Source organism: Rhinopithecus bieti, unplaced genomic scaffold (assembly GCF_001698545.2).
Source record: "Rhinopithecus bieti isolate Rb0 unplaced genomic scaffold, ASM169854v2 scaffold_9015, whole genome shotgun sequence".
In the NCBI taxonomy this organism is placed as follows: domain Eukaryota; kingdom Metazoa; phylum Chordata; class Mammalia; order Primates; family Cercopithecidae; genus Rhinopithecus; species Rhinopithecus bieti.
The window spans coordinates 1,530,021-1,551,803 of record NW_016806320.1 but is presented as its reverse complement, the minus strand read 5'-3'; the positions used below and the strand labels follow the sequence as shown (position 1 = coordinate 1,551,803).

Here is a 21,783-nt window from a genome sequence, read left to right as displayed (position 1 = left end):
TATTATTGATTTTGTAGATTTTAAATAGATCAACATAAAGTTTTAAAATATCTACTTAAAACATTTATGTAACTACCCACCAATTTTAGGTACATGTGATATTTTTAATGATAAACAAATTATCATGTTTATATGTTTATCATGTAAAAGTCACTGTGTTCAAGTTGAGTTTGAAGATAAAAAAATAGTGATTAGCTTGCATGAAAGATAAGGTTTTCAAGCATTGTAGATATTCATGTAATTACTTTACTTACTGAGCCCTAAATGTACAAATGTCTGACTTCAAATTCTACCCCCTTCCAAGACTTAAAATTTATGAATTATAAATGGAAAAGGTAAAACTCAATTTTTAGAGCATAGTGCTGTAAAATGTCTGAATGCTCTTATATGTCTAATTAAATGATGCTGTCATACACATGTCTTTTCTATATTTTTCATTTTTATATGTAATTACTGTTATTTGATATTCAGATTATTTTAAATGAATTTTCAGACACCCTTGGAGTCTAGATAATGAAGATGTAGTGAGTTAGTTATATGTTTGTTAAAGGCCAAATGGCTATTACATTATGATAATAATACATACACACACAATCTCTCATGTTTCTATCTACTTTAATCGTTGAGTTCAGACATTATTAGTAAACTTCTGATACTTTACTAGTGATTGAGTTGCAAACTTTTAAAACTGTACTTTGTGAAATTCCATAATTAGAAACCAACTTCTTTTTTCTACATTTCTTTTCACTCCTCTCACCCTGCTTCCTCCTCCATGTATCTTTTCATTTCTCTCTCCCACTTTCTTTCTCTGTACTTTTCTCTTGCTGTTCCTCAGATTTCTGTTTGTTTATTTTTGTTTTTGAGATAGGTTGCCCAGGCTAGAGTGCAGTGATGCTGTCACAGCTCACTGTAGCCTCGACATCCTGGGCTCAAGTGATTCTCCATCTCAGCCTCCTGAACAGCTGGGACTACATGTGGGCACCACCACACCTGGCTAATTTTCTTATTATTTTTATCGAGATGGGGTCTCAATACGTTGACAGGACTGGTCTTGAACTCCTGAGCTCAAGTGATCCTCCTGCCTCCACCTCCCAAAGTACTGTGATTACTGGTGTGAGACACCCCACCTGGCCTTTCTTTGACTTTCCTTTCTATTTTCTTTTGTTCTCTCCCAAACACCCTTCTTTTCTCCCTTCCTCTTGTTTTTTTATCGTCATCAGACCAATATTTGGCAGCAGTACCATTGCCCAGAGTTCATCAAATACTCATGCATGAATACATGTGTGTGTACATATAATTTTAATAGCTCTTCATTCAATTGAAATATGATTTCATTTCTTAGTTTAAGTTTCTTATTTAATTAGAAATGTTTAGAACTTTAATAATATGCAAACATGTCTAGATACTGTTCCTATCAGGACAAGAGAAAATAAAGTTTCTCCAGACTATTTCCTTGTGTCTAAACGAATAAGGATCCACATGCTATGAGACTCCACTTAATTAAAACCATTAAAATCACAAGACTACTTATAATAGTGCTTATAACTAGAGTTTCTGATTTCACATTACATTTTATTGTCTCTTTAGTAACCTGGATTTTGCTGTCTTGAAGTGTTCTAAAACACTAATATTTAGATTTCAACTGACAGCAATAGTGGATTAGATACATGTGTTTGATCAATTCAAAGGACAAACTAGTTTTTATTAGGTTAAAATGTGAAGTGACTAATATAGTTTAAAATTCTTCAAAATATTTTGCAAACATTTTGCCACTCGCGTTGACTACTGCTATTAACTTTGCTAGAAAAACAAGTTATCCTTAAAAACTGATATTTTGTCATTATGGAAACAAGAAGTAAGGTGCTTCACTGAATCTAGAAATTAATACAATACATTAATGGAAAGTGTCTGCTACCAACTGCTCGTAAAAGATGGTTAGGAGTGAGCAATGAATCCACCCTTTTTACTTCATCTTTGCATGTCCTTTGAGATGCCGGTGAGTGAAGTCTTCCAGTACTTCACTTCATCTTTGCATGTACTTTGATAAAGGTCATTTGGACAAACCAAACAAGGTTATATATTAAGAAATTTGAGGTGGGGGTTCTGTCCCCAAACTTGACAATGAAACTCACATAATACTTTAAACTATCGTTCTTTAATGATATCAATACTTTATACTACTTATCAACACTTTAAACTATCATTCTTAACATGTCTTTTTCTTTTTTCAGTAATCGCTCACAAAGCCAAATACTTTATACTATTATATGTGAAGAATTAAAAAAAAGAGTATCTTATTTTAAATTAGCCTTATTCATAAGGAAAGCACATATTGCACTACATGAAGTCTTACCTTGGGCCCTCTGCTTCATTATTTGTATGATCCCTGTGTCACTGATACTTGTATGCTGGATGATCTTGTAGGAACCCATAGCTGCTTCAGAGTATAATATGAGGTGATGCAGAAAACAGGAGAAGCTTTGTCACTGAGTCAGCTGCAAGAAGAAGTAATGTGTATGAATGTACAGTATAGGGAAATCTATGAAAGATCCAGTCTCTTTCTCCCAAAAGACTCTGTTCCATGATACAAGGAGAATTCAGTTCTTTTTGGCAGACCTCCATGTCAGTTTGGAAGCAGTAAAAACAACTGCAAAAGCAAGCCTGGTTTCTCAATGTCTTTACATTTTAAGTAACAATTTTTTCTCTCTTATTTTGTTTTGTTTTGTTTTGGTAACTAGGAAGTAAAATAGAAATCCATTTTCACTGGATTATTTGAATATAATTTCCATAGTTGGGTTGTAGCTGAGAATGAATTATAGCTATGAGTTCAACCGTATGTGATATGCTTGTATCCATTACTGGCAAAATTTGAAGGAAAGGCCCTGCATCTCTTAATTGAGTGACTTTAAATGATATTACATCAAGAAAGGCATAGAATCCCAGCAGATGATGTAATTATGTTTAAAAATGAGTATTATTAAATAATTCACACTTTTAATATGGAGAAATTAGGTCATTTTCCCACTCCTCCCACAAATATTCTATCTTAATATCTAAGTAATGAAACAACACAGACAGTGTTATCCATCCTGGTAGTGAAAGAGAATGCCAGCTATGACAGGCTCATTGTTTACTTTAACAGGTAATTTGTGGACCGGAATCATTTAATTGTTCTGAGTACATAATTACATGTCAGCAATTTCCAATTTAATTAAAATATACAAATCTGAAGATTAAGGGAATTTTTGAATTATTAATCATTTTTCCACTAGGAAATCTTGTTGCTCTGCAGGAGATTTGTCCAGTGTACAACTATACGTATTTTTTTCCTTCTCTTTCACAGACAGACAATTTTCCCGCAGAGCCCAATTACATGGGCAGCAGGCAGCAGTTTGTTCAAAGGTAAGGCCTATTAAATAACTTTTCTCAGCTTCCCCATTTGCATTCGTGTCAAAATTGCTTTGCAAGAGACTACACTGCAGATTCAAACTAGTAGAGACAACACTTTCTCTTCTTTTTCTTTATATGTATTTCAGTAGCTCCACGTTTAAGGACCCAGAAAGAGCCAGCCTGAGAGACAGTGGGCACGGGGACAGTGATCAGGCTGACAGTGACCAAGACACTAACAAAGGCTCCTGCTGTGACATGTCTGTTAGGGAGGCACTCAAGATGAAAACTACTTCAACCAAAAGCCAACCACTTGAACAAGGTGAGTGAAGTCTTCCAATGCCTACAAAGTGTAAAGCTTAAGCAGTCATTATAAACCTGTTAGATCTAGAGTTGCAGTTTATCACAGTGGAATGGACCATTGATAATATAGCAAAGAAACAGCAAAACTTGAGGTTGCCCCAGACAAAAAGCAACCATTGAATAACACAGTCAAAAATGAAAAAGGAGGGCCCTGGGTATCATTCATTAATCCTAAAATAAGAACTTGACCAAAGTCACTTGATTGTTCTGATTTCATAGACATTTCCTACCCTTTCCTATTTGGAGTTATACTAACAGGGAAAATATGGCGTTTATTAGCTAGATATGTATATTTATGAATTTGCAGTATAAAATTAGTAAATTCAACACTTTTAGGTAAAATGAAATCACTGGAATTTTATAGCTCTTAGCAGTGTTTGTTGATTTGTTTTTTGTTTGGATTTTAGCTTCAAAATAGTTTTTCAAGAGTCATAGGTAAACCAGAGTTTTGCCTTTCTTTTAATTTATATCTAAGACTTCATGGATATGAAATGGATAATAAAACAATGTGTCTTAATAAACGCATATATTTTTGTAAAATTTTATCTCTAATTTATTGGTCTCATACCACTTTTATTAATTTTAATGTTTTGTTGTTTTAAATACAATGAAATGTTTGCTAATGATTCATCCAAAGTAAATTAAGCTACTCTTATGTGTAAGACTAAAAACTGTGAATAGGTTTTTTTATGTCCTACTGTGAAAATGAAAAGAACTATAGTATAAATCAGATTTTACAATTACAAGTGCACTAGACTAGTTGATATATTAATAGTCTTCATAATATTAGTAGTATTTAAATATATTTACACTTATTATTTCAGTTGTTTTGAATGAGAAACTACCTTTAAAATATGTGAACCTAACCTCTAAGTCATTTATTGATTAATTATTTATAGAAAGTAAATTTTTGCCTGTAGGGCAGCCTGTTCTATCATATATACTTCAACAGATACAGTGTTAAGTTTTCTAGTTATATTAAAATGTTTAATGCAAATATTAATATACCCATATATATAAGTAGATACATATATGTTTATATATGCTTATATATATATATTTAAAACAAAATATATATTCAGTTAAAATATATATTAATATTTTGGACTAAATATAATTATGCTGAATTTATTTTAAGGTTGACCTCAGAAAAGCTGTTTTCAAAGTAATAATTGCTAGACTGATTACTTTTTTCATGATCTTTTACCATAGCAACTTTCTGTGTTAATAGTGCAATATTGTTTTAAAAATATTTTTAATAAAAGCAATGTGAATCCTTATTTATTATTCCCATTTTCGGAAAATGTGTATGTTTACTCGATGTGACTTAAATGGTCATGATGGGTTATAGCTCTGTGGTTTTATAAAATATATGAATCTTTGAGATACATTTTCAATAATGGGTTGTTGAAACTTGATATGTAAATACACAGCATGAAATAGACCCATCTATGTGCAAGACACATAAAATGATTGATAGATAATTGATTGGCTACTTATGAAAATTCCTAAAGTAAGTAAATAGTTTATCGTATCTTTATGAGAAACTCTGTTAACTTTTTAAAAAATGAGCAAACCAACAAAAAAAGCAACAACAAAAAACTGCTGTTCACATTAACTGTTTAATTCCTTGCCAACCGCTACTTAGAAATGTATTTGATAGGAGTGAATTTTGTGTATATTCTCTCATTGAGAAAGGAAGTGGTCTTGTTTATTATGTATGAAAATGCAATTTATACTAAAAAGCCCTTTTTTCAATTTTGATATTGAAAATTGAAGTCTAAGGAAGGTGGCTATTATTCTTAAAAGAATGCCAAAGATGGCACTAATTTTTTTTTTTTTTTTTTTTTTTTTTTTTTTTTTTTTTTTGAGACGGAGTCTCGCTCTGTCACCTGGGCTGGAGTGCAGTGGCCGGATTTCAGCTCATGGAAGCTCCCGCCTTCCCGGTTTACGCCATCTCCTGCCTCAGCTCCGAGTACTGGGATACAGGCGCCCGACCTCGCCCGGCTCGCTTTTTTTTTGGTATTTTTTTAGCTAGAGACGGGTTTGCCTCTTACCAGGATGGTCCCCTCGATCTCCCTGACCTCGTGATCCGCCGTCTCGCCTCCCAAAGTGCGGGATACGGCTTGAGCCACCGGCGCCCCATATTTTAATTAATATTCACAGGAAATAATGCCTAGTCCTAAGAGTAAGGAGCATATTAGAATATCTCTTGTAAAAGTTAAGAAACTTCCATACATTCCTATTAACAAATACAGGAAAATTATTATGAATCTAGAAGATACACTTAAATAATCTATTTGAATTATGTGTAAAAGACTGGCTTCCACTTTAAAGCATGATATTTAAAGTTAGTAAAAGTAATATTTCACTGATTGATCCATTGATTTGATTTATTCATTCATTTAATAAATATCTATTAAGTGCTTTGAATATGAAAGGAAACTTTAGATTATTCAGAAATGTCAAAACTGAATTTGACTTAGAGTCTGCCTTTAAGTAATCATATGTAACTAATTGCAGATGGGCGATCACTCTCTCTGTCTTTCTCTCCTTCTCCCTCTTCATGTTCCCCTCCTTTGCTTTCTCTCCTCTCATCTTTCTGTGTCCTCTATCCTCCTATATTTCTCTACTTCTCATCTGTATATCTCTTTATCTTCATTGTCTATGTCAACTATTTTATCCGTCAGTCTGTCTGTCTTTCAAGTATCTATGCTTGTATCTGTTTATCCAGATTTAGAGGAGGGGACTGCAATCTATTGAGTTCTTACCACTTACCATAAACAGTGCAAATAATTTCAACATTAGGTTGTTTAACCTACAAACTCTAAGAAGTTTTATTTTATCTTACATATAAAAATAAGCTAACTTGAAGTTTATTAACTGGAACAGTAGGTTGGAGTTTAATCCTAGGTTTGCATATGGCTCTAACTTTTCTATTTTCTACACAACCTTGTCTCCAAATGGGAAACTTTGCTCAAATAACCATTTTGACTCATTGCTATAAGAAGATATTGAATAAACATCAAAGAGTAAGTAAAAACTTGAGTTAATGTGTGCAAACCAAGGGGGAGAAGATCAAAATCTTTCATATGCATTGATTGAACTACTGTATTTTGCTCAGTACCTGAAACATATTACCCAATTTAATTTTCATGGTATTTATAGATAGGAAAATACTGTTACTCTCACATTCAGTAGATATTAAGTAACTATTAAGTAACTGTTTTTTAATGTTCTGTAGTTATAAGTAGTGAAGGCAGTATAGAAATTTAAAAAAATATATTCAAAGCCTGCTCTTTCAAACAATGTTTTATACTATTCATGTAATGAGTAGTTTACTCAGAAATAATGTTAAAATGTTAAAGAAGCAAGAGCTATTGTCTTGATCAATATATTTAGTTATTCTATTTGAACAACATCATGAGAGACAATTCCACAATTAAGTCAAGCACACATATAAATAACAACTTTATTTATAGATGAGAGATGATGGCAGTCATATCCAAATCATTATTTCATGTAGATTTCAAATATTAAACCCTAATTTAAATAGTTTCAAAATTATCCAAAAAGCAAAAGTAAATTTTCTCTTACGAGAAAAAACTAGAGCCAAATGAAAGGAGACGTGTTTATCAGTCTTTTTCTCTCACTAAAAATGTGTAGCAGTGAATTACACAGATTTCAATTAAAATTCAGTAGTATATTATGTTTTATATTTTGTATTAGATTATTTTCCAACTAAAATGATCTCATTTTAGAAAATGTTTTATATTTAAATTGAAATATTTCTTTAATTTAGAAATGAAAATCAATTTCAAAAATAATCTTCACATTTTCAATACTTTCTTTGTTAATAATGGTTTTCCTTTATTTGGAAATGACTTAGGCCTTTTGAGATTTTATTTTATTAGCTCAAATATTACTTCATTTCTCATCTTTTGTGCAGTGAAATTTTTTCTATTTGCTCCATTCCTGATATTTGCGGATTTTTGTCACCATTAGTTTAATTACAAATACATACCAAAGGTAATGTATTGCCCACTATTTTGGCAAGATAATTTAAAAGAATTCAGCAGCTAATTGAAGGTGTGATATACTGTACTAGAGCTGAAGACAGCTTTAAGGATGTAATGTTAATAAACCCTTTAGTAGAAAGAGGTTATTTTTTCTTTCAGTGTGATGGAAAAAAATTCAAAGAATGTACCTAATTTCCATTTTATTGCATGTTTGTGCCCTAGTTTTCTATTAATTAATTAGATTTTCTCCATATTCTCCCCTTCATCCTTTATAAAATACAGTAGGTAGGTAGATTTAAAAATTCCAAATGTTTTGGAAGTTGTATAGTATCATAATAGCATATTACTTAATAAAAAAGGTAAATATGATATTTTTACCTAATAAACTTATTGTTTATTTTAAAAATGGGAAAGAAAACATGGAAATATTGAGAAATATATTTGATTTTTTTAACTGTTTTATTATTTTGGAAGAAGGAATAAACTAGATCTATACAAAATTCTAATGGGGAAATAAATATAGTATTAGTTTCTGCTAAGAAGAGCCACATATAGTTTATAAATTAATACAACTCTTTTAAGAGTTATGAAGCTAATGTTTTCTTAAGCCTCGGAATATTATTCACACTTTAGCTTCTTTAAGTAAGTACTGTACCTATGAATTTCTATCCATTAGAAGCCCTGTAAATTGTTTTGATTGTTAGCAATAACTTTTTCTTCATGAAAAGATTTAATAAGCATTTTCTAAAATTTAGTAGTCTCCATTGATTTCTAAATAATAAATGTACAGTCCTTATAAATGCTTACCAGCAATTTCTCTGAGCTCCTTAATGATGGCTAAGTGATAGTTTCCAATTTTCCAAGGATGATCAGCCTTCTGCTATCTTTATAATTGACTGAAACCAACTCCTTGAAGCCTGAAGCTAGTGGAATAGAATTGTACATTACAATTCTGTTGACAACCTGTGTGCCAACTAATTCTAACATCACCCTTTTGGGTGACCGTCTGTTGGTGCCTTCCCCTGTGACTGGATTCAAGGACTTCTCTGCTTCCCAGGGATTACCATTCGAATTCTTTCTCATTTTTTCATTTTATTTAATTGCCTTGTAATTTCTAGTTTTCTATTTAATCCTATGGCTTCCTTCTCCTGCCTCTACTGTTAGAAAATCTATCTTCTCAAATGACATTGAGTTAAAAAATTGTATAATGAAATTCCCGATTCAAATCCAATTTTAAAATGCATGAAAAGTTGACGGTAATAGAAATATCAAATATCTTTGGTTTACTTTAGTGAATTCCAGTTTTAAGACTAAATTTCTTTCTTAAGGATGTTTTTTTTTTTCTTCCTAGAGAACATTCTAGAAAATCACAGAAAGTAAAGCTAATAAATATTTGTTTGTTTCTTTAAGTTAGTATTTGTATTTTGCTTGGGGGCACCTTAATCAAAATAGGCTTAGACTAGTTTAAATGAGAGCAGTGTTTGTTATGTAATTTCACAGTTGCCTAGAGGTGGGGGTGGGGGAGGCTCTGAGTTTCACTCCCTCAACTCTCCCTTTCTAATTCACCATATAATAACTGAAATTTCATCATATTTCGAATTATGTTTGAAAATGAAACCGATTAAAAAACTTTCTACAACCTGTATTTTACCATGAAGGAACTATTTAAGAAAGCTATAGCAAGGAAATAGAAGTCGTGGCTCATGCCTACCTGGGGACGAATGTGTAGAACCACACATTCAGATTGTGTGAAGTTAGTAAGCTAGAGGTATAAGGTGTTGAACATAAACCACTTACTTTACAATCTTCCTTATAACTGACACTAAATAAAAAAGTAGTAGAATTGTTTCTTTCTGTGTTCTAGTCTGTGGAATGGTTACTGCAGTTCTGACTCTTCCAATTATTGAGTCGAAGCCTTTTCCCAGACTTTCCCATAACAGACAACAGCCAAACTTTTCCTAGGCCAAAGAGAGGGTCTAAATGCTTATTCTTGTGGCCCAACAGCAAGAAGCAGATGAACTGGGAAAGAAGAGAGTTTATTTCTGTAACCGGGTACAGGGAAAAGGCTGAGAAAATATCACCAGACTAAGTCAAAATTACAAAGTTTTCCAGAGCTTGTAAACCTTCAAAGCTTATGCCCATGTGTAAGTGTGCATTTGTCCAAAGACATAAGTGATTAACTTCTTCTAATCTATAACTCAGGTCAGAGTCCTGAAGACCTTCCTCTGGAGCCTCAGTAAATTTACTTAATCTAGATGGTCCGGGTGCCAGGGGTGATTACCCTCATCTTGTCTCCTGCTAAATCATGGAGGTTTGGGAAGTTCCTTCAGACATTCCAATAAAATTTGTTTGTGGAGGTCTGAGAAGTTTCTTCAGACCCCTAATAGAACCTGTTTAATCAAACTTGTCCTGTTAAGAATTCCTTTGTTATCTTGTTATGTTTTAAGGCCCAGGAAAGGCCTACTCAAGACTCTTGATGGACTTTTGTTACATTCCAGCCTTTGTTTAGGGGCACTGGCTCTTTCAGTTTTTAATATTTAACCTAACCACTCAATCTGTGCTGAGACCATTGTCACAGAGATCTGCTGTTCAGCTGTTAGTGAGACCTGGCCTGCCACAAAACCACTTCCGCGTAACCAAGAACATGAAGGTGATGACTGTGTCCCTCCTTGTAGTGGCCACCTGCCAGTCTCTGAAAACAATTTTCAAAGGAAATGCTGCTGTAAGCTTATTAATAGTCATTTTGTCTTAGGAAGGAAATAGAAAATTACTATCATATATGGGGGACAGGAAGAAGCTATTGAATGTTTAATACCAGGAAAAAAAAAAAAATACTTAGAAATGTTTAAGGACACTGTTGCTTTGTAATTCACATAGGTGGCATGTAAGAAACCGCACTATTTGCCAGGACTTCCAATTATTTTCAATCCCTGTAAGATTTTACTAGAATGCATTTATCTAATAGCATCTCAGTGTCAACTTTTGCACCCTCCTGTGCTGTCTTTCAAGACTTTCAAAATTCATCTCTGTTTATGTTTTCTGGATAAAGTGTTTTTCCCAAATTGTATGCAGCTTCAGCTTACTTTTGCTTACTAAAGTTTGCAACTGCCCCATGGTTTACCTAACTTTAAAAGTTTCAATATATTTTTCACATGTGCAAACATCTGCTTCTAGAATCCAGCAGCTGGTATCATGAAAATAGAGAGATTTTTATGATCCTCATATTTGTTGCTCATTGTAAAGCCTCCTAACAAGTGTTGCATGATTTACCATGGACTCATGTGATTTTGAGAATATCTTGCTTTTGCTAAAATTAGGGAATAAAAATAGGGAATGCTGGGACCGTATTTCCAAAAGTCCTAAGAGCCCTCTCCTGCCTTATAATTATTGTATTTCTCAAGTAAATATCTCAACACATCAGAGGATTTTCCTTTTTTAGATTTTATTTTAATGACAATATTTTGTTGGGTTTTTTTTATTTCATTTTATTTCTTTCTAGAAACAGGATCTCATTCTATTGCCCATGCTGGAGTGCAATATTGCAATCACAGCTCATTGCAGCCTTGATCTCCTGGCCTCAAGTGATCCTCCTACCTTAGCCTTCAAAGTCGCTAGGACTACAGACACACACCACCACACCTGGCTAATTTTTCAAATTTATTTGTGGGTACGGGGTCCTGTTTCATTGGCCAGGCTGCTCTTGAACTTCTGGCTTCAACTAATCCTTCTGCCTCAGGCTCCCAAAGTGCTGGGATTACAAGCTAGAGCCACTGTGCCTACCTTTTTCATTTTTTATTAAGACAAATCATATACTATTATTAAGTACACTTTTATGAAACTAGGAGCGTACCCATACACTATTAAAATTAAGACTAGTTATCAGCATCAGTTAATTAAGAACTTAAGGAAATAATTTTGTTAATTTAATAGGTCCAAAACATTCCCCAGAAATGTTCTCTTACTTTACTTTGAGAGCATGTTCCAATATTAGAAGTTCTCTGTTATTTTAAAAGCCGTATTACAAAACATTATAGTGAGAAGAAATCTTGAAGTATAATGTCTCCATTTTATAAGTAAGAAAACAGTTTCCATGGAGTCTTCATGTTAGTGGCAAAGGCAATACTAGTTCCAGGTTTGTAGTTTTCCACTTTAGGACTCTTTCCATCCTACCAAGCCATTTCTGTAACACACAATAGAGACTTCAAAGTCTCCAAATAGGCACATCAAACCTGTAGCAGCACCATTTATTTCCTTACCTGGAGGAAATCTGAAGATGTAAGTGGTCATTTTTGAGAGCTTCATTCTTGATCCTTTAACATATATTGAATGAAAGCTCAGATGTACCCACTGACACTACTGCACTATCACCAAACACTAGGATGTATATATTTTGTCAGTCTGTGAACAATATCTCCATTTCTCTTATCTGTTGCTCATTGATTCTTTCCTTAGTGTTGTAAGGAATCATGGAAACAGGAAAGCTTTTAACTCATTCATTTATTCACTCACTGTTTTAAAATAAACAGCTATACCATGGAATACAAAGATGAGCTGAGGCATAGACTGGGTTTCCAGGGAGCGCACACTGTCATAAGAGAATCTGAAGAGAATCTGACATGTAAACTATGAGGTCAGTGCAGTGAGACATATGTCCACAAAATTCATGTAGAATGAAAACCCAGCCCAGATTTAGGGACTCAAAGAGATTTTGTGGAGTAAGAAACATTTGAGCAGACCCTTCTGCACACTTGGCAGAGTAGTCAGAGGAGGGAGGATGACAGGAAACACTCAGAAGCACAGATGAAGTGAACCAGTGTATGGCAAGTTGCTGTGAGGTGCAGATGAGTAGCGATGTGTGAGACTAGGAATGGCAGATAGGAGACTAGGGAGGTGGCTAGAAGCCCAGTGATGCAAAGCCTGATAGAGAGCTATTAGGGGTGCTCAGGAGGTAACATTGCAAACTTGAATTTTAAAGAGATGATGTTTCTGGAAATATGTGGGGAGAGAGGAATACATTAGGAAGCTTGGGAGGTAGTCCAAGGCAAGAGAAAATGAGATCCAGAGTAGTGAAGTGGTAGGAGGAATGAACAAAGTAAATGATTAAAAACTTGTTTTGATACATACCACTACTTTTATAATGATAACGGATTGCTTAGCATTCTATTTGAAATTAGCTTTTGGGATAAGAAATTCTAAAGGAAAAAAAAATGACTTAATGTCTAACTAAATGGAATACTAATTGAATTATTTATTGCCTTAATTAAGTTTTTAATGTTATGTATGTGTTAATTATCTCTTAATGTCCAATGCTTATATGTTTATTAAAATTGACTCCGTAATGTGGAACATTTGAAATTTTTTTCCAGGGATTCTAGGAAAACAAAAAATAACAACAACGAAAAAAAACTTAACCAGATCTTTGAGAAAACCTTCAGAAAAAAATCAGGTAGTATAAAACTTGATGTGTTGTTGTAGAATTTTAGAATTGTGACTTAAGTAGCTTCCTAAACAATAGTCCAGTTTACTAAGGTGGTGAAGACAGGGTGAGGTCACTGCAGGAACAACATTTGGGCTTTATAAAGAAGAGTTTAGATTTAGACATGTTAATTAGAAATGTCTGAGGCAACCCATATGGGAAGTATCAGAAGAGGCAGCTGGCAATCACAGTTTGGCAATCAGAGAGGTCAGGAGATATAAACTTGCAAGTTATTGGCATAGAACCATAATTAAATCCAAGTAAATTAATGAGAAAGAATATTGGGAGAAAAGATAAGATAATAGGGTAAAGATAATAGGGTTCATAACGTAATCCCACAGAACACAACACTAAGAAGCTAGGAAGAGGAAGAGGTCAGTAATAGTTCAGCCTGCCAAGAAAAATATTCAGTATGTTCTGTGGGAATCCAAAATCTAGAGACCCCCAGATGAGATATTTCACTGAAACTTCCAGTTTTTAGATTTCATTTCCGGTCAAGTATAATTGATAGCCAAATTACGTCAATATGTTAGCTGAATAATGCTGTGTCTGTTTAGAATAAAATATACTGAGTTGGTATTTTATGATTCACAAACTAGTTCGGAGGGCAGTCCCAAATAAGTGATTATATGTGACTGGCATAAATGTATAACTTTTCAAACTCACTATTTTGAAAGAAGAAGCATTTACTTGAAAAAATATGTTTTGAATTTTTAACTAACTTGTTGTCTCGTGCCCACTATGCATATAGGACTGTCTTAGTTGTCATGTTGAATGTTTGTTCAACAAATGTATATTGCACTTCTGGCCCATGACAGATACTGTTTCAAGTGTGAAAGATTGAGTAGGAAGTGAAACAAACATTCCTGCTCGCATAGAGCTTATATTCCAGTGAGGATTCCTAGAAAATTCCCTAGACTCTCTTGGGACTTATGAAAACTATTTCAAAGAATTTACAATCTAGTATTGAAAATGAAATATATATTGAAAATATAGTAAAATGTAGAAAATAATGTATTGTTGTTTAGGTATAAATGAAAAACTCTGGGGCTTTTAAAGAGGAGAGATAGAATGCTAACACTTATTTAGTGAAGATTTCATGTAAGAGTTAAAATTTGAGCTAGGACTTAGGAGATGAACAGAATTTTACTTTGAGAGATAAGGAGAAACTTACACAGCATAAACAAGCATGAAATATAGAAGATATATATATACAATGTTTCAATGAACTGTTTGATGTGTTCAGAGGAGAATAGACAGAGACAGAAGAGTTATCAGCAAGAAGAGGAAAGCCATAGTCAGTAAGGAAGGAAAGGGGTAGGAAGCTATATAGTCACAGTGGCCGAAGCTAGGCAAAAACCCACAGTGTCGGTTCTTTAGAGAAATCTAACACAATGAAGATCAAGAAACAACTATGCAATCTGACAACTGGTAGGTCACTCCTGATTTCCATGAGACGAGTTAAGATGTTAAAAGATAAGAGATTTCGAACGGATATATCCTAGCACAGAAACTCAAATACTGCATGATCTCACTCATGTGGAATCCAAAAAAGCTGATCTCACAGAAGTAGACAGTCAAATGGTGGTTACCAGAGGCTGAAGTGGTTGAGAGGCCGGGCTAGAGGATGAGAGAGATGTAAGTCAAAGGATATGTAAGTACAGTTAGAAGAAATAAGTTCAAGAGATCTTTTGTACAGCATGGTGACTATGGTTAAAGATGATATATTGTTTTCTTGAAGAATGCAGAGACTGTGGATGTTAAGTGTTCTCCCTACATACATAATAACTATGTGAAGTAATACATTTTTTAATTAGCCGGATTTAACTATTTCACAATGTGTGAATATATATATATACACACACACACACACACTCCTCAAAACATCATATCGTATATGATAAATAGTTTTTTTTTTTAAAAAAAGAGGGATATGCCAAGGAATTATAGTCAGAGATTGGAGACAGAAAGTTTCCTCCTGTTTCAAAGAAAACATAGCAAGTAATGGAGAGGGAGCTGGGGTAGCTAAGGAAGATAGTGCTATGAATGAAAAAACGTTTTACTATTCAAGAAAACTGAGTGTCAATATACTGAAGTAGCTGATCCAATTAGGAGGAAATATTGAAGGATTGGGCTGGAAAAAAGATATTAACTGAAGCATGATGGGGAGGCTAGCTTTAAAGTAAAGATAAACTCTTCTCATGTAAAGAAAGGAATGAAGAAATAAATTTGAAAACATAAACATAGATGTGGAAGAAATGGGTAAACAATTACTGGTAGTTTATAATAGGTGGCTCTAATCTTTTCTATAAAGTGCAGGGCAAAGTCCATGAATCTCTTATTTCACATAAGCACTTATATAAATGACACTCAGATATGTAAAAATTCAGAGAAGCTAAGAAAATTACCAAGATATTCTACCACAAGGTGCACATGTGTCAAAAACACATGTGGCCATTATTTCATATTTATAATTGGTAAAAAAAAGAATTAGGGGCATGGAATATATCAAACCAAATATTTTAACATGTTAAAATTAATTTTTTCTTTACTTTTCAGTTTCATAGTTCTCATGGATTTTTGAAAATTGATATTATGATATTTAGGCCTATAATTATTGAAACTCTATGCTTTCCAGAGTTAAGAATTTTTCTGATTTTAGAAAGGTGCTATAGTACATATACATACATTATGTATCATTTCCACTGGATTCTGTGGCAGTATCCATAATCAAACACATTAACACTGTGTAGTGAAAAATCTGAATACTCGCACTAAATGGAGTAAACTAATAATATAAGTAACCTATGCCAGTTCAAGTCAGTTTTATTCACCAAAAAAGTAACAAAGTTACTTCAAGATAAGGATTTTTTTTATTTTAAAATTATGAATAAGGAATATGCAGTCTTATCTTATATTTAATTTGCATGTTACAGCTTTTCCTTTTTAAAATTCTTGACAAGTTATATTGATGATGATTTAAGGAGTTGTATAATGAAAAAAAATTATCTACTACCAAGATACATTATTTAATCCAATATTCTATGAAATTGTAATAGAATTGTGCAGTTAGGAATCTTTGGACTGAATACAAAAACAAAAAGGAGTATAAGTGATGATGGACTATTTAGTCTAGGCTAAAAAGTAATCTAGGCACATGGTAATGTAAAATCACAGCATAGGATCATTTTGAATAGCACTTTTAGGATCTGCAGACCAATAATAAATACACCCTTACCTCTGACACTGGGTTTATTTTTAAAACAAAATATATATTTCATGGAAATTGATTTGTCTGCCCTAGATTTTATTTTCTTTGAGGATTTGAGAATTCATATAGAAAGATGAAATTGTTTTTTGTTCGGAGTCATTTTATTTAATTTGAATTACTGTGTTCATTACATAATATTCTTTATACAGATATCTGACCTTTTACCTTTACAAGCTAACAGTATTTGTAGTATTTAATGGGAGATGGCAAGAAAAGCTGAGAAAATTTTAATGCATACAGAATAACTTCATGATGTATGCAATCATTACTCCACTCTGTTAGAAAACAATAGACAATAGATTACATCTGAAGTAAATATAAATCTGATAATATTTCCTTTACTCATGGGGTTATGTTTTGATGTTTGTTCAGAGCCAGATCTCATTATCATTAATTAATACATGGATAAGGTGATTTGGTAAATATTACTTCAACATTCATGTATATGACACTGTTTGCCTTTGAAGTGCTTTGTCTTTGAGAATATCAACTCTCTATTATCGATCTGTAATTCCATTAGGTAAATGTTATATCTACTTTTACATATATATGTATGTGTGTATGTATATATAATTAATTTTGTTAGAGAAGCAAATAAGGAATGACTTCACAAATTACACGAGCTTGTAATAGGGTCTTGAAAGTGGACTCTCTATCAGATGAAAATATAAAAATTACAAAATTGACAGTAATTTAAAAAGTGAATTGAGTGTTTAAAGATGGGATACTAACATCATCAAAGAACTGGAGATGTAGCAAGCCATAGCATAATTTAGAAGGGGTAAATAAATCAAAATATTTTTATTGGAGTATAGGGTTTTAATGGAGTTAAATTGGACCAAAAGAATGTGTTGGGGTCAGATTATGAAGGACTTTGAATGCCATACTAATGAGTTTAAATCTTATTTTACAGACAGCAAAAAAACTTTATTTTCAGTGTGGTTACCTAGTCAGGTTGTTGCCTTAGAATGACCATGTAATGATACACCTGAGGAGGGTTGGAAATGCAAATAACTTGATGGCCAAGCTGATCATTCATCAAGTTTTGAAAGGACAGTGTCATGTTTAAAACTCTGTAAACTTTGTATATTATAGTATCATGTCATTTAATTGCTGTGCCCAAGACTTTCATTGAAATTATTCTGGAAAAAAGCATAACTCAGAAGAAATATTGTGCAATATTGATTTCTATTTGTTGATGATAATCAAAGTTGATTTTCCCACTCATTTTACACCAGAGCTGACATTCCTATGTTAAATATAATTCCTACTGAAATTCTTAAAAAAGGATAAATATACGACAAACCATATGAAGTTATTCAATCAGACAACAAAGATCAGCTAGTAATAATTGGTAATTTAAAGAAAAATATTAATAAACATCTACTATGTGTCAAGCATTGCAGCAAGTGCTTTTAAACACATCTCTCAAGTTGATGATATTGCTGTTACCACCTTTAAGAGATGAAAACCTGAGCATCAGAGAACTGAGGTAACTTACCCATTTTGATGCCTTTAGCAGTGCAGCAGTTGTCTGTCTTATGCCATGTCTGTACTCTTTCCACTCTCATCCCTTTTACTTATTTACAGTCTTAGATAATGATGTCCAAAGGAGAGTTTGTAGAACAGTTATATCAATATTTCTAAGTTAGAATTAAAATATGTTACTTTTAAAAGGTGAGTTTAACCTGATTCTTTATAACTAAGTTCAAAGATTTATTGAGAGTACTTCAGCCCACCTTTAGTCAACTGATTAATTGTGATTATTTATTAGTATTATTCTTTTGATTTACCTTGCTTAGCATTTACTCCTGAGACTCATATCTGGTTTTGTTTTGTTTTGTTTTGTTTTGGTTTGGTTTTGGTGCTTATATAGATGACTTGCCTTTACCCAGAACAATCTCTAGTTTATTGCTACAGATTCTGCAGTTAACCCTGATCAGTCTTACTGAAAATGGATAGAAGACACAAAAAGCTCTGTGTTAACACATTAATGCCATTTAAAAATAATTTAATTTCTATATACCCTTAAAACCACCCTTATATATGAGGCTTAGCTTATTAATATATAACCACTGGTGAAAGCAAGATATAATAAGACAATTCTAAATGTAGGGTCTATCTCCCAATTCAGTGCCTCTCAGTGCCAAATGGTACTTCTGCTAATTTTGAGCAATAAATAAGATCACTTTTTATTTTTTAAATTCTGTATTTATTAAGTGCTAGTGTGGGTGTTATATTTAGAACTATCTCAGACTCTTCCAAGATATCTGTATTATACACACAAATTTAATTCCCCTTCAATGAGACTCTACTGTAGTCCATCTGTATTCATAAGACATTTCACAGTTCTCTAGGTACTTAATCAAAGTTTTTGCACAATTAAAATAGAGCAGCAACAACAACAACAAGACCCACATGCTTGGTTATATTCTATTTTGTTTTCTCCATCCCAAACCTGCCAGGATTTTATCTTCACTTTTATCCCAAGCCCTCCCCAGCCATCTTCCTTCTTATAATCCTACCATTTACCTAGTCACTCCAGTTAGAAACAAAGGAATTACTATATCCTTTCTCTTCCTCATGCTAACATCTGTCATTAAGCCGTGTTGTTCGTTACCGTCCCCCAGTTCTACTTGAAATTTCTTCAGTTCACTCACCCCCGGTGTATCTCCCTACCCAGGCTACCCTTTTTTCTCGAAATACCCTCTCAGTTTGTCATATGTTTCCTTGTTGTCCTGTTACTTACTCACCAACAATTAGCAAGGAAGTGATCTACTTGTGATGTAAATTAGGTGATTTCACTCTTCCGATTACAATGCACAACACTTCCAAAACAATATAAACTTTTAACCTTGGCCAACAAATCCTCTCTGTCATGCCTGCTAGCTCACTCTACAACCAGCCATTGAGGCATTTTCTTCTTTTCTTTCTTAGCAAAGAAGCATCTAGTGCTGAGACTATTTTGTTGTTGTTGTTGTTGTTGTTGTAGTTGTTGCACCAACTTGTCTTCACCAGCAGTCTGCAGGTTTTGTATGGGGAAGAAAATACTTCTGTTAATCTCCAATATATTCCCAGTGATTAGTTTAAAAGAAAAATAGATTGATCAAGGATTAAGACCACGGGTTAAGCAGAAGAATTTAGAAAACCTGAAGTCGACAGTGGGTAAATGTTAAAGGATCTTGATCTGGAAAATGACATGATATCAAACTATTAATAATTTTTAAGCCTTAGGGCAGTTCTGTTGAAGTCAGAAGCAGATACAACATTTAATGACTATTCAAAGAACAGAATTACATACACTTGTCTAACTTACCTCAGGGAACATACAAAAATTTCAACAGTTTCATGAGATAGGCATATTTATTTTCATTTTGAATAGAGGAAATAACCATTCTAAGGTTACTAGACCTTTTGCGTGACTTAGCCAAAATTTTAGCTTAGGGTGTCTAATTCTAATTTCATAAATATTTTTATTATTTCACAGTGGCCATAGCCCATGTGAGAAATAATGAAGTTCTTTTTTTTTTTTTTTTTTTTTTTGAGACGGGAGTCTGGCCTCTGTCGCCCAGGCTGGAGCGCTGTGGCCGGGATCTCAGCTCACTGCAAGCTCCGCCTCCCGGGTTTATTTTGTTCATTCTCCTGCCCTCAGGCCTCCCCGGAGTAGCTGGGAGCTACAGGCCGCCGCACCTCACGCCGGCTAGTTTTGTTGTATTTTTTTAGACGACGGCTTTCACCCATATTAGCCAGGGATGGTCTTGATCTCCTGACCTCGTGATCCGCCCGTCTCGGCCTCCCAAAGTGCTGGGATTACAGGCTTGAGCCACCGCGCCCGGCCAATAATGAAGTTCTAACCAGCCTAGGTGGTAGTTAAGAGGGAGTCACGGGGATGATTGTATTTGGAGAATAAAGGCCTTAACATCTTGATAGGGAGTTGAAAATCCTTGATAGAATGATCATGTTTTTCAGTATTAAGAACTTCCATCAGGTTTTAACAATACAGTTGGGCTGTTAAGTAGTATTGGCTGGCAAAAACAATGTGCAGAGGAAACAAATGATTATATAGAAAGGGTGGAAAGATAATCGGGACGTTGCAAAGAATGAGCGCAAACCATTTTGAGACGTATGACTCTTTTACTTGAAATATGAGACTGCAGATGCTCAGAATATAATGTAGTCTTGAGAGAAAGATAGAAAAGTTTAGGTTAGCTTTTGATTGTCCATAACTGATATTGTACTATAAAGTATATACAAAAATTGTGGTAAGCTGACATCTTCAGGAAAATAGTGAATCAAATTGACACTGTGAAGCACAAGAGACAAATCAGCAAAATAACAGCCTATCCTGTAAGTAAATATAATAAGGACCTCAGGTGAGGCTGGTAAAGATTCCTCAAGATGCAGAAACCACCTTTTCTATTACCGTACCCAGAAGACACATTTCTAATTAAATAATTCGATTTGAATACCCAGATAGTAGTGGGCATTTATTTATGAAATGCTGATTCAGTTAGCCATATATATGCATTGATTTAAAAACCATCAATTTAGGTAAGTTCATCTAAATTTATTGAGATGTGTAGAAAGTAATGATAGAAATGAAAGATTTGCTAAAAGCAATAAGAAGACATCACCAAGAAAAGGAATAGCAGCAAAGTACTCACATATTAAATAGTTTCTAAAGAGAGGGGTAATGTGCCTCTGAGGCATGAGGTGAGATCCCCTTAAATTTAAACTTATAGGAGAACCCATATTTAAAATAATAAAAGTTAAGGGAACGAATCTTCAGAGGCCAGAGTTTTCCGAGTTTCTTTCTTTCTTTTTTACTGAGGAAAACCACACTATGTTTCTGCTCACACTTTCCTTCTGTAATGTACTGAGATTTTTAAAAACTAGGCTACATAGAATCCCAGAGGTTAGAAATAAATCTCCTCCTCGGTTTGTTCTTATGACATGCAATTTTGACTTTCTATATTTGATTACTAAATATATGTTCTGTTTTATAACCACACATTCACATATATATAAACATACATTATTTTATTTAAACACACATATTCATATTCAAAGTTTAATGGCATAAGCTTTTTAAAATTTTAAAAATTACACCTAGCCTACATCTACCAGAATATTATTAACTTCTCAAATATACTGTAATTGTGCATGGAAATTATACCAGGTTGCTAGAAACTTGTTCTTAAAATTCCAAAACATATAAACCATAGTTAATAATGCATTTTCTTTTTTTTTTTTTTTTTTTTTTTTTT

The 21,783-nt window shown here is 33.4% G+C and overlaps 1 protein-coding gene across 2 annotated transcripts in view; it reads left to right on the top strand.

The window, feature by feature from the left end:
• Positions 1–21,783, top strand: part of PCDH17 (protocadherin 17) — a 101,396-nt gene that overhangs the window by 35,240 nt on the left and 44,373 nt on the right. For both annotated transcript variants that reach the window (XM_017875455.1, XM_017875456.1), the window contains 2 exons: positions 3,344–3,402; positions 3,537–3,709. In XM_017875455.1, coding sequence (XP_017730944.1) covers positions 3,344–3,402; positions 3,537–3,709 — 232 coding nt within the window. The remainder of the gene's footprint in view (positions 1–3,343; positions 3,403–3,536; positions 3,710–21,783) is intronic.